The sequence below is a fragment of the Alligator sinensis genome, unplaced genomic scaffold (genome assembly GCF_000455745.1).
Source record: "Alligator sinensis unplaced genomic scaffold, ASM45574v1 scaffold282_2, whole genome shotgun sequence".
NCBI classification, from domain to species: Eukaryota; Metazoa; Chordata; order Crocodylia; family Alligatoridae; genus Alligator; species Alligator sinensis.
This window is the reverse complement of record NW_005841879.1, coordinates 3624639-3636623: the sequence shown is the minus strand read 5'-3', so window position 1 is coordinate 3636623 and position 11985 is coordinate 3624639. Positions and strand designations below refer to the sequence as shown.

The window sequence follows — 11985 nt, the reverse complement described above, 5'->3', positions numbered from 1 at the left end:
CCTACTTGAGATGCACCTGTGGATGCATGATAAGGTCCGGTCAGCCCTGCCAACTGTGACCTTGCATTGTCAGCCCATGTTCATCTTGGAGTCAGCAATGACTCCAAGATCCCTTTCTGCCTCCGTGCTCTCAAGAAGGGAGTTTCCCATCTTATAAGTGTGCTGCTGGTTCCTACTGCCCAAGTACAGCACCCTGCACTTGTTAGTATTGAAACGCATCCTGTTTTTGTTAGCCCACCCCTGCAACCTATCCAGGTTTGGTTTATATTTATATTAACATTTATATAAGCACTTACGGCTATGTGTAGTGTTCTGAAATGCATTTGAATATGCAATAAAAGGAGTTGGGAGGAAAAGCATTGGACTGTGGAGCATACATATCAAGTCCTTATTGAATTATGCTGGATTCAAGAAAGAAGTGAAGAACACTAAAATAGGCCAGTTTCTTCTACACTCAAGTTTGATATAGTTGCCTTTTACTTGAGGCTTGTCTACAGAACATGGGTACTGGGTCTACATGCATGGGTACTGTTTCACAACAGGAGTGCTTTGTTCCTATTTAGTATAACACACTTTGAGTAGATTATAGAGTAAGATTTACCCCTCCCCTCCCTACCCCATACAATTATTCAGGAGCTTTTAAAATTTGGGCTCTATTTAAACTTACTTTCAACTGTACCAGCTAGAGTATTCTCTATTTAAAGTTCACATGGTAAGAGGCCCTTGCTTGTATCCACTATATATCTTTTTTTTTTTTTTTTTTTTTTTTTTTAAACCACAAGTTCAAATAGGCATTGCTGATCATACTGCTGGTAGTAGCCATCTTGAACCTTATGAAAATTGGGAAGTCTGTACACAGAGCTTATAAAACTAATTTTTATAGTTTTATACTCTGAATTTTTCAGTTCTCACAAGCTGCTTGATGAATTCATTCTTCATGGGCTTGACGTGTATAGTTTTGATTTCTGATGGTCTCTGCTTCCTAAGCTGTGGTGCAAACTAAATCCTAGTTTGGGGAGGAATTTTGAGAAGAATTTTATGGATAACAATTTAAGCCTCCATTTGTTGCGGGAGTTTTCTGGGTTGAATTCACTCTTGCCCTTTTTCTTCTGTTAAGTTTTGAACCGGTGAATATCCTATCCTGCTTCTGGGCAATATTGCTGTTCTTCACAGAAATCCTAGTTAAACTTTTTAGCCATGCCTAGCATCTGTGTCTGCACATATAGTGTAAGTCGTCTTGGCATATGGATCTGACAAAAAGATCTAGTCAACTTCCAGTTATCGGGGCTAAGTTGTTCATTTTCTGCTTGCTATAAAAGCGAAAGAAGAAAAAAAAATACTGTACTAATAACCAAGAGCAAAGAACACCAGTGAAATGTGTTTGTACGTTTTAAGTACATCAAGTATACTTGTATGTTGTTAACTGTGAATAGTGCAGCAATGAAAGAGCAAGGTACATTCTGAAGGTGGGGGAGAAGATCTGTGAAATTTCAGTGAGAGAATAAAATTTTGAACTTGCTTGTAAATTCTTGTGCCTGAAAATACCAGCAATTGGAAAGTAATCTTAGGTAAATTTACAGTACTGAATAGAGTTATTGCATTTTCAGGACTTTAATTTTTGTTTTTGTTTAGATAAGCCATCACAAAACTCAGAGAATGAACAAAATTCTGTAACCCTGGAAGTACTGCTTGTGAAAGTTTGCCACAAGAAACGAAAGGTAACATGACTTGAGAAACTGTTTAATGCATATTGAATTGCTAAGTTTACACGATTCTGGAACATCTTTTTAAGGAACATTTGCCAACCTTGTGGCTAATAATAGCATGATGTTGCTTTGGTTAAGAGATTGTTCATCTTAGTCAGTGCTCCTTGGAAGTAATCTTCTGTAAATTACTTCGGATTATGGACAGGATTTTCAAAAGCATTTAACTCTGCTTCCATTCAGGTCAGTTGGGAGTTTAATAAGGGTTTTTATAACTTAGCTGCTTAGATTGAATTTGTTGTGTATTGAACCTTTTATTTAAATGCAGTTTGAATTTGTTTGCCCCAATCAGTAATCTGAATCTTTATTTCCAATTTATTTCTATTGAATTTGGTTGCATTCTGGTGCTGCTTGAAGATCTGAATAAATTTAGGTGCTGCATAAAGGTGATGCTATGAGGAGTTTAGAACCTCTAAAGAATATTGTCCTTTCATTTTCTTATGTTTACCAAATCTTTTTTTCTGTTCCCATTTTTTACATTTATCCTCTGAATTATTTTGATCAGACCAACAACTAAATAGGCATTACAATTATTTGCAGAAGTCATTTCATTTTTCTTTAAGATGCTGTGACTTTCTTTGCTCACAACATTAGCTATTTTTACATTTCATCCCAATTACTGTAATCAGCAACTTTGGTTTCCTTAAGTTATCCACACAATTAATTGAACTCTAAGATTGAATCTAGAGACAAGTTCTAATTCTGACAAATTTTTCCTTCATCAGGTTTTTTTACATCCCTTGGAAACCCTTATTGCCATAATTTGGGAGTTCCCTGATTTGGGTTGCAAATACATTTTCATTTTGGTTTAACTTGATAGAAAATATTCTGTTTTTATCTAAAACTGTTCAGTCATTCTGGGACGCTTTTAAAAGTTGTCATTAATAAATATTGTTCTGTAGAGTGAATGAATGGGATGATGGGGTACTGGTTTTGATTATTTTAAGATATAAATTTTGTTGAAGTTTATAATTCTAAGGGCTTCCTGCCTTGTAGTTCCAATATTACAGAGTGTTCCATGATCTATTTGGGAGATACTGAATACAGTAAATCCTAGGTGAGCGGTTCTTTATCTCGCAAACAAGTCATGAGTGCACTTTGTAAATTGGAAGGACGAGGAAGGGGGCCATTAGAATACATGTAACCAAATATTTCTTCTTTATTTTTTTGATGTAAACAGAATTAAATTGGGATTAAAAACTGTTTTACAATCTTTTTGAATGCCACGTTTAGTGTTTAAATTAATCGCTTTTCAGAAAGATGCCTGCTGCCAGAAGTGGTTATAAAATGCCAGTTCTATTAACACTTTCAGTTTTCTAGTTGCATGCCAAGCCTGATGCTATAATTATGGCTTAGTAGTTTCCTTATTTCCATGTATTTGAATCTGCTTATGCCAAGCAAATACATTAGTTTAAATGGCTGTTATTGTCAAAGTGATGGCAGATACTGTTTTATAAACAAAGTTAGGGAAGATTAAAAGTATTTTTAATACTTTAGCATTTTAATTTTCTCTTTATAAAATTCCCAAACCTTAAACTCTCCTCTTTCCATGCTTGTAGGATGTCAGTTGTCCAATAAGGCAGGTCCCTACAGGTAAAAAGCAGGTGCCTTTGAATCCAGACCTCAACCAAAAACCAGGCAACTTTCCATCACTTGCAGTTTCCAGCAATGAGTTTGAACCCAGTAACAGCCATATGGTGAAGTCTTATTCGTTGTTATTCAGAGTAACTCGTCCAGGAAGGAGAGAATTCAATGGAATGATCAACGGCGAGACCAATGAAAATATTGGTAACTTCGGGGTTTTGGGGGGGGCTTTTTTTAGTGTGCTTTTGTAGGTTTAGCTTACTACTATATGTGAGGTTTCAGAACTTTGGTATAAATTGTGCTTGGTGGGCTGCAGAATCAAACAGACGATTAAGTTGGCTTTCACTGGTTTTCTGTTTCAAAACAGTACCTAATACACATTTGTTTTGGATAATTATTACTGTGCATGTGTTTTTTGCTGTATGGTGAACAAATGTAAGGCTGGCTTTGACACCGAGTTGATGATACAGATCCGATAACTGTACTTTTTTTTTTTTTATTACTGTTATTAAAGCCTTGCCAAAACAGCATTGGAAGGTTACTGCTAATTCAGATGTCTGTATTCCACGGTATACTGGTCTTCATGAGTTGAGTAAATATGTTTTAAAATTGAAGCAATACTAAATTGAATACTTTAATTTTTTATCACAGTTATGCGGTGTTTTATAAACATGGAAGTTTTGGTAATCTTATTTGGAGCATACTAATCTAATTCTTTTTTGCTATTATAGTTATTAAAATACAGTATGCGAGGGAAAGGAGAAACGATCCAAAATCTGTAAGCCGATTTAAATAACAGCAGGTTAAAATGAGTGATTGTATTTGTAACTAGGTGGGACTAAATCTAAACTGTCTCAGTTTCAAAAATTGTGTTGCACTAAATGTTTCATTCTTCTGCTAAGTTATAAATTAAAATTCATGTAACTGTCATGAATACAATGTTGGCTCATAATTCACGATAGCATCACAGCTTAATTATTTGTGTTTAACAGTTTTGTGTCTTATTTTTCAAATGCAGATGTTAATGAGGAGCTTCCAGCCAGAAGAAAACGAAATTCTTCAAATCGTGAAGATGGAGAAAAGACCTTCGTAGCACAAATGACGGTATTTGACAAAAACAGGTAATGTGATGGAAAACAATAGTTTAATTGTTATGCATGTGGTTACTAATCTCTTCGGTAGTCTCTATTGTTTTCAGGAAATAGCTGAAGCAGATGGTTTTAAATTAGATTTTGCCCTGAAAATACTGTCTTTGTGGGGGGTGGGAATAGCCTGCAGATCTCATGGTGAAAGTTACACTTGTGTTAACCATTGCGATTTAAGTTTTAAAATCATCCTGTTGATAACTAGCATCGTCTTATTTTCTACTAGCATTTCAGGGAGAAATTAGTTTTCTCTTGATGCAGTGAGACTACAGCAACTTTCTCCTTTCAGTTGCGAGTTAGGCATTGATCTGAATAATAGTAAGCATGTTACACTCAGATGTTGAAATATCAGTTGCTGTTGATTAGGCAGGCATGTTGATAGAATAGTAATTATATATTTTAATGGACTTATGGGATGAGGTAGGGTAGATTTGCACCTGATAGACTAACTATATTAGAGAGAAGCTTTTTGCAAGCTTATTTTATATAATCGGATATCATGGAAAACTTGCTAAATGTTTGCAGCTTTATTAAGCAACTTGGCGCTAGTCAGTGTGGCTGTTTGCAGAAGTTAAAAAAACAAACAAACCGCACTTTACCAGAAGAAGAAGTAGTGTGTTACTTCCACCCGGCTCTGCAGCATCTTTAAAGATTAGGCGCTTCACTGGGGCTTTTGGTGCTTTTAGCTAAAGGTCATTCAATCAGCTATTAGATAAATGCCCCACTAAAGCGCCTAATCTTTACAGACGTTGGGCGAACTGGGTTGAAGTTAACATGCTGCCTCTTCTGGGCGTGTGCGGGGCTTGGCATGCAAATGTGCTGACTTTTTAAAAGTAAAGTGCCAGTTCTTTTGTTTTGTTTGGTTTTTTTTACATCTGCAAGCACCCTGTATTTATAAAAAGGCAATTTGTTCTTAGTTACAGCTTAAAGCAATCCAGATGCTTCAAAAGACACTTAGAATACTGGGGAATCTACTTACTAGTACTGTTTTACCATTTAGAAATATTATATATAATGATAGGGGTGAGATCTACTTGTGTTGCCTTAAAAAAATTGGAATTTGGGATGGGAGATTCTTGATTGCTCCATTCAGTGTAGCTTAATATAGGAGTTCCCTTTATTGCACCTTGATCAAATGGTCATCCTGCTGAGTCTCTAAATCAGTCATTTAACGGCATGAAAAGTAACTTTATGAAGCTGTAGCTCTACAATACAGCACTCGGTGATTCTAGAAAAATGATATTCAAAAGATTTTTAGTACTGTTTCTTTTTTAGGATTTTATCTTAAATGTCTGACATACTTTGTTTGCTATTTTCAAAAAATATTTAAAGCTGCTGCAGTGTTATGTAGCCCAAGTTATTACCTAATTCTAGTAGGTAGATTGAGGTATCTTCAGAATAAACTTGTATTGAAGGGATAGGTTCTGATTTGCCACGGAGCTATTGTATGGTAATTCATAAAATGCCAGTACTTACAACCCCTGCTGCCCCCCCAGTTACAATTATACAAAATTATATTATAAACTATCATTATTTGTATTTTAAAATTGTAGTTTTAATTTGGGTGGCCATTTTCAAGAAAAATATTCTGAAACATGGCAGTCATTTCCTTTTTTTATGCTGACTCTTAATTAAAGTACAAGTAATATATATTACCTTATTGAAATACTTCTGCTCAGTTGGGGGTGGGGGAAGTGCCTTTAATCTTGGTCAGGGCAATGTCTGCAATAGACAAATAGGGATACAACTAACCAGATGAAATCTAAGTTGTAAGTTGTTTCTTTGTGTCTCTTTTTTTTTTTTTTTCTTGTTTTCTTTCAAAACCTCCCCCCTTCTTTTAGACTGGAGTAAATGGATTGGAAAGTAGTTTATCAAACATTATGAAGTAAAGCAAACAGGGTTTATACTTTATCAGCTCTGTTTTTAACTTCTTGTTTACGAACCTCAGTAGAATATTTCATATGTGAAGGATAGGGAAAAAGTAAGGCTAGCCCAAATCAGTGGACAATTGTCACAGTACCTTTCATGCTGTAACATGCTGAGAGATTTAAAATCATGGGCAACGTTTTGATGCAAGTCCTAATTGTTATGCTGAAAAAAAACAAATGGTTTGGATAAGTTCATGTAGTGCTTTTTACTTAGCAAGCAGCTTTTACATTTGTTTTGTTGCAGATGAGGTCTTGATAGGAACTGGGTAGTGGCTATAATAACAATTATGCTTTTAGAATCAAAGTATAAAATCTTGAAGTGAGCTTATGAGTTGCAGTTTGACATTACAGAATGCTTAGTGTTGTATGTTCCTATAAAAGCATCTTAGAAATTTGTGTGGCTTCTAAACACTTCCGCTGGTATGTACACTCACTTTACTGCTTCTTCACTTCTCTTTGCTCTTGGATGCTTTTTAGTGTCTAACAGCAAAGAGTTTTTAAAATACTTTTCTCCTGAACTCAAAATTCTAACAAGTTGTATTTGGTGCTATGAACGAAATGCTATTTCATGGCACTGAATGGGATTAGATGAAGAGGGAAGTGGAAAAGTTTCATGCAGGGATACTTGAGCAGTAGGAGATGCTGCAGATGGAAGAAGCAAATACTTTTTAAAATTTTATTGAAATTGTGTGAATTTACACACCATCTGTGATGGCTCTCCTTGGACAAACAGATCTTAAGAACTCTTGTACCTTGCTTGGTTACCTGTGTAAACCTTGTTCAGAATTGCATGTTGCAGCCAAGCTTCTACAGCTGTTACGTTCATGTAGATTCTTCAATACACCTGTTGTGGTCCTCGAGTCTGTTTCTGAACCATGTTAAAAGATGCTTGAGTTCTCTTAAATAGATGATGGAAAGGCATTATTTTTGACATCTTCATTCATTAAACCAAATATGAGTTTTCATAAGATGGCTTCTAGGAAAAAATACTTTGACAGTTCTTTGGCCTAAGTCATGATCTTGTTATGTTCTGGCTATATTAGTTTGCCCAGCTGGTATTTTTCACATTACAGCAGGGATAAACTGGATGTGTGTGTGCTTGTTTTTAACATTCAGCCTATGTTAGGTTTTCTTCCATTTACAGGAAGACTCACTATTGTGCGTATTTTCGAACGTGTCACTATATTTGTATAGCATGTAGTATTGCTTAGATAGGTGGTTTTGGCTCATTCTGATGTTTGGTACTAGATGCACCATTTTCATCATTTTATCTCCCCCCATAAACTATCTGAGAAACTTGCATGAAATGGATGCAGATATCCCTGCAAGTGAACTACTGTCTAGTGTGTATTTGTACAAGTTTCCTGGAAATGTATTTTGCATGTAAAGAACACTCACACTCCCTTCTAGTGGCCATTTTGTTAAACTTATTTTTCTGTGTACAGGCGCTTGCAGCTTTTGGATGGGGAATATGAAGTAGCTATGCAAGAAATGGAGGAATGTCCAATTAGCAAGAAAAGAGCAACATGGGAGACTATACTTGATGGGAAGGTATGAACCATTGTCTCATTAGTCTAAGAGCTTGCTTATACCTCATTGCTTTGGTTTGATGAATTTAAGGAACAGTCACCACTCTTCCTTTGGAAGTGGGTTAAGCTAAACAGGAATAAGCCACTGTTGTTCCACAATAAGTGTTCACATACGGATTCTTTCTGGAATAACTTCAGATTTGGAGAAATGGTGACCACAAGAAAGCTAAGGGTTAGAACAGAAGCCAAACTTTAAACGCTAATCTTAAAGTGCTGGCTCTGTTTATGGCACTTGGCTTTGCTTTCCATCTCAAAACAAAATTGTTAATTTGGAAATGTTTATGGACTAGTTCCTGTACATAGGCAAAAATCCACAAGAATAACTTCCTGAAGCAAACTGAAAAGTGGTGCGTTTAAAAAGGGACAGAGAGCCATTAGAAAAAGGAGATGAATATACAACATAACCAAATGCTAGGAAACAAGTATTAATAAAGACAGCATTAGAAGTCTTATGAAAATGGATATATGGGTGCAAGTAAACCCAGTAGGACTATTCATTGTGACTTTTTTGTCTTTGTTTACATGCTGCTGAGCAGTGTTTTTTTTTTCTCTTGCTGCATTTAGTATTATTAAATACTTTCCTGGAAATTCCAAAGAATAGCTTTAATTTAGAAAATATTTACACTTGTGGCCAAAAGCCATTTTGCAAAACCTTATTTTTATTTTTTTTTATTGAACACAATTTCAGTATCTTTCCAAATACAAACTTTTGCTTTTTTTTTTTTCTCTCCAGAGGTTGCCTCCATTTGAAACATTTTCTCAGGGACCTACGCTTCAGTTTACCCTTCGCTGGACAGGAGATACAAATGATAAATCTACAGCTCCTATAGCTAAACCTCTCGCAACCCGAAATTCCGAAAGTCTCCCTCAAGAAAACAAGCCCAGTTCTGTTAAACCTACTCAGACTATAGGTAAGCACTCTTGATTTTCTTACGGTCTTGGACACCCTGATGGTGCTCCAAAGACGACTGTTATTCTTGCTGAACTATCTACCAGAAAGTTTCCTTGTTGTAGCACTAAAACTAAAAACTTTTCAGGTTTGTTATACACCAGTGCTGTTTGTGAAGATAATGTTCTGAGACCTGAGCACCTGAAATTGAGCATGTTGGTTTGCTTAATATCTGCCCCAAGCTTTTTGTAGGATTAACATATTTTAATAAGAAGTAGGTGTGGGGTGGGAGGAGGAATATATGGAATTCTTAAGGGTTTATCTGTCCTCAAAGCTTATTTTAAGATTAGGAACATTGGCAAAATCAACATACGTATCCTGGTAAATGGTAGTGTATGATTAGGAACCTACTGAAATTGCAATTTTTGCAGAATCGGGCATTTTCCATGAAAAACAGTGGGCTCTGCCATTTTGACAGGCTTGCTAGAAGAAGAAAAAACCTTCACTGCAAGCAGAGAAAAGTGCAGGAATCCCTGCAGTCTTGGAGCATGGAGTGGGGTGAGCATGCCTGCCATGTCCCAGCTTGGCAGTGACGGGCAGCTGAGAGGCTGCAAGTGGCTGCACTGGAGTCCACAGAGCCCTGGCCTGGCTCATTGCTGCCAGCAGGTGCATGGAGGCCTCGGGGTGGATGGCGGAGAAGGGGCTGGGGCTGCAGTGCCCTCAGCTCCTTCTACACTGTCTACCTTGACGCATGCATGAAGTTTAATTGAATACTTAGACTGGGGTTGGCCCGAAACTGCACCTTAATTACCCTGATTAAGGCCAAGGGAACCATTCATGTGTGGACTAATGTCTTGCCCTGGCTTAATCAGGGTAATTAAACCATTGTTTCGGGGTATCTGCTAATCTGTGGAAAGAGGCGGTGGGGGGCTGCTGGAGCCTCTCAGCAAATCAGAGGTGTGTGGAGGGAGGGGGGCCTTGCCACAAGCCCACAGAAATGGGGGCTGGCCTTGCAATCTCCCTGTGAAATGGGCTGCCTCTGCCTCCTTGAATTGGGTAGAGACCCCCTCTATATGATGCAAGTGTTGGAAAAGTGCTAGTTTCTATGGATGCTTTTTTCTGCTTTCTAAAGGCTCAATTTTTTTCTAATATTTTGCATTCTACCAGATAGTTGGGTTCAATTTCCTAACCTTGTGCATTCTTGTGAAAATATTCTGTTAGTTAAAATTTGTTGTTTGAATGGTATTGCGTAGCACTTAACACCCAATTGTGTTTTTTTTTAAATCATGAAAAACCTGTGAAATGTGTGGTGGTCAAAATGTCAGAATAAGTTTTGAAGGGTCTTTATATGTCATTGTCAATATAGAGGTTTTGTAATCTAAGGGTAATGATGCTTGCACTATTACATGAACCTTGTATGAATATAAGTTCCTGAGGCTTTGGTTAGCTTCCAACATTTGCTGTTTTTTGTTCTAGACCATCTGCATGTGTGACTAGTTTGAGGAAATTCAGACACTGAAATATTCTGAAGATAGTGTTAGAATATTTTCTAAAATAAAACTGAAAAGAACAAATCGGTCTTAAAGAAAGCTTCAGTAGTCCCATCCTCTACCAGTTGCACCATGATGTCTTGCTAGTAAGCTGTTTGACTGCCAGTGACTTTTTTATTTTGAGACAGTATTACTTTTCATAGTTACTTACTATTACTACTCAGTTTTATATGTAAATCACGTAATATTAAGATGGTGGTATAACTTTTTACAGAACCATATTTCTTGACAGTCTTTTTACATAAAGAATCAGAATTCTGAAGTTTAAAAAAACCCAAACTTTCCAGCTTTGTTTTGTCCTTTCATTGTGGTTGAATTTCTTCTTTAACATTTCACCGCCATCCTTCTTTCAGGAACTGGTGGGCATTTATTGTAAGCTCTTCCCATGGTAGATTAAGAGTCTGGAATCCACATGGTAATATTTTGATCATTATATACTCATATAATGATCAAAATATGATTTTGATCATAAATATTCATTTAATGATAAGCAGTATTAGATGGGCTTAATTTTATTTTATTTTTTAATGTAATTCAAGCCTAGCCTGAAAATACTGCAGGATGAAATCTAATTGATGTAAGTTCAGCACACAAAAATAGAAGGCATCCAGGACTGACTGGGTATCTGTCTCTAGCCTTTGTCTTTGTGGTTTAATGAGACCACAGAAACATTGTCGTTTTGAGTGCAACTGTAGTGGCTATCCCAGATTTTGCAACCTTTTCTTTGGTTCATACGTCAACACAGCTGTTTGTACCCCTCTCATCTCTGGGCTTTAGATTGAGTTGTTCAAGATAGGGTAAGACTTGAAGACTGCTTGGAACCGTTAAATTTTACAAAGGGCAGCAGTCTGCACTTGCATTAGTTAGGCAGATACAAGTGCCAAGGCTGTATTTTACAATAGCACCTTAAAAAGCTTACTTAAGTCTGCTGCTTTCCCAAGGATGCATAAAGCTCTAAGGGTGTTGTGTTGTAACCACTGTTCTTCCCAAGTCCTAGAAAGAAAATTAATGAAATAAGTTGTTTTAAGATAGGAAGTCTTTTCCAAGTATGGTTGTACTTTGCTGCAATCCAGAAAACTAGAGGAAAATGTGGTACTAAGAAAGTAGCCTACAGGACACTGCTGCAGGTGGTACAGACAGACGACCTGAGCAGGGTGTGGGGCCCCACCCCTGGACACAAGGAAGCAGGTGGTGGATTTGGCGGTGGGGTATGGCAAGCGGCCAGACACGCTGGATTTGGTGGGGGGATGCCGAGCGGCCAGATGCAAAGCCAGTGGCAGCGTGGAGTCACTGCGCCGGTCTGCCTGGCTCCTCAGGGTCCCCCAAAGCACAGGGCCCAGGGTGGTCGCTCCGATTTGCCCCTCCCCCCATGGACGGTCCTGAGTACAGACCCGAGTACGAGGCCTTTTCTAGCCTTTGCTTGTGCACTACAGGAAGGTTGTGTGTGTCACAACCCAAGGGTGTGATTTTGTTTGTGCGCGCTTTGGCACTGCTAAATTATTTCCTGCCACTAGGAGCTTTCTTTGCAGGGTGCATT

At 37.4% G+C, this 11985-nt stretch overlaps 1 protein-coding gene across 1 annotated transcript in view; it reads left to right on the top strand.

The window, feature by feature from the left end:
- SUZ12 (SUZ12, polycomb repressive complex 2 subunit) overlaps positions 1–11985 on the top strand; it is a 48640-nt gene that overhangs the window by 19624 nt on the left and 17031 nt on the right. Inside the window, exons 6-10 of the mRNA XM_006017403.3 lie at positions 1633–1718; positions 3323–3551; positions 4366–4468; positions 7866–7971; positions 8743–8920. Of these exons, the coding sequence (XP_006017465.3) occupies positions 1633–1718; positions 3323–3551; positions 4366–4468; positions 7866–7971; positions 8743–8920 (702 nt within the window). The remainder of the gene's footprint in view (positions 1–1632; positions 1719–3322; positions 3552–4365; positions 4469–7865; positions 7972–8742; positions 8921–11985) is intronic.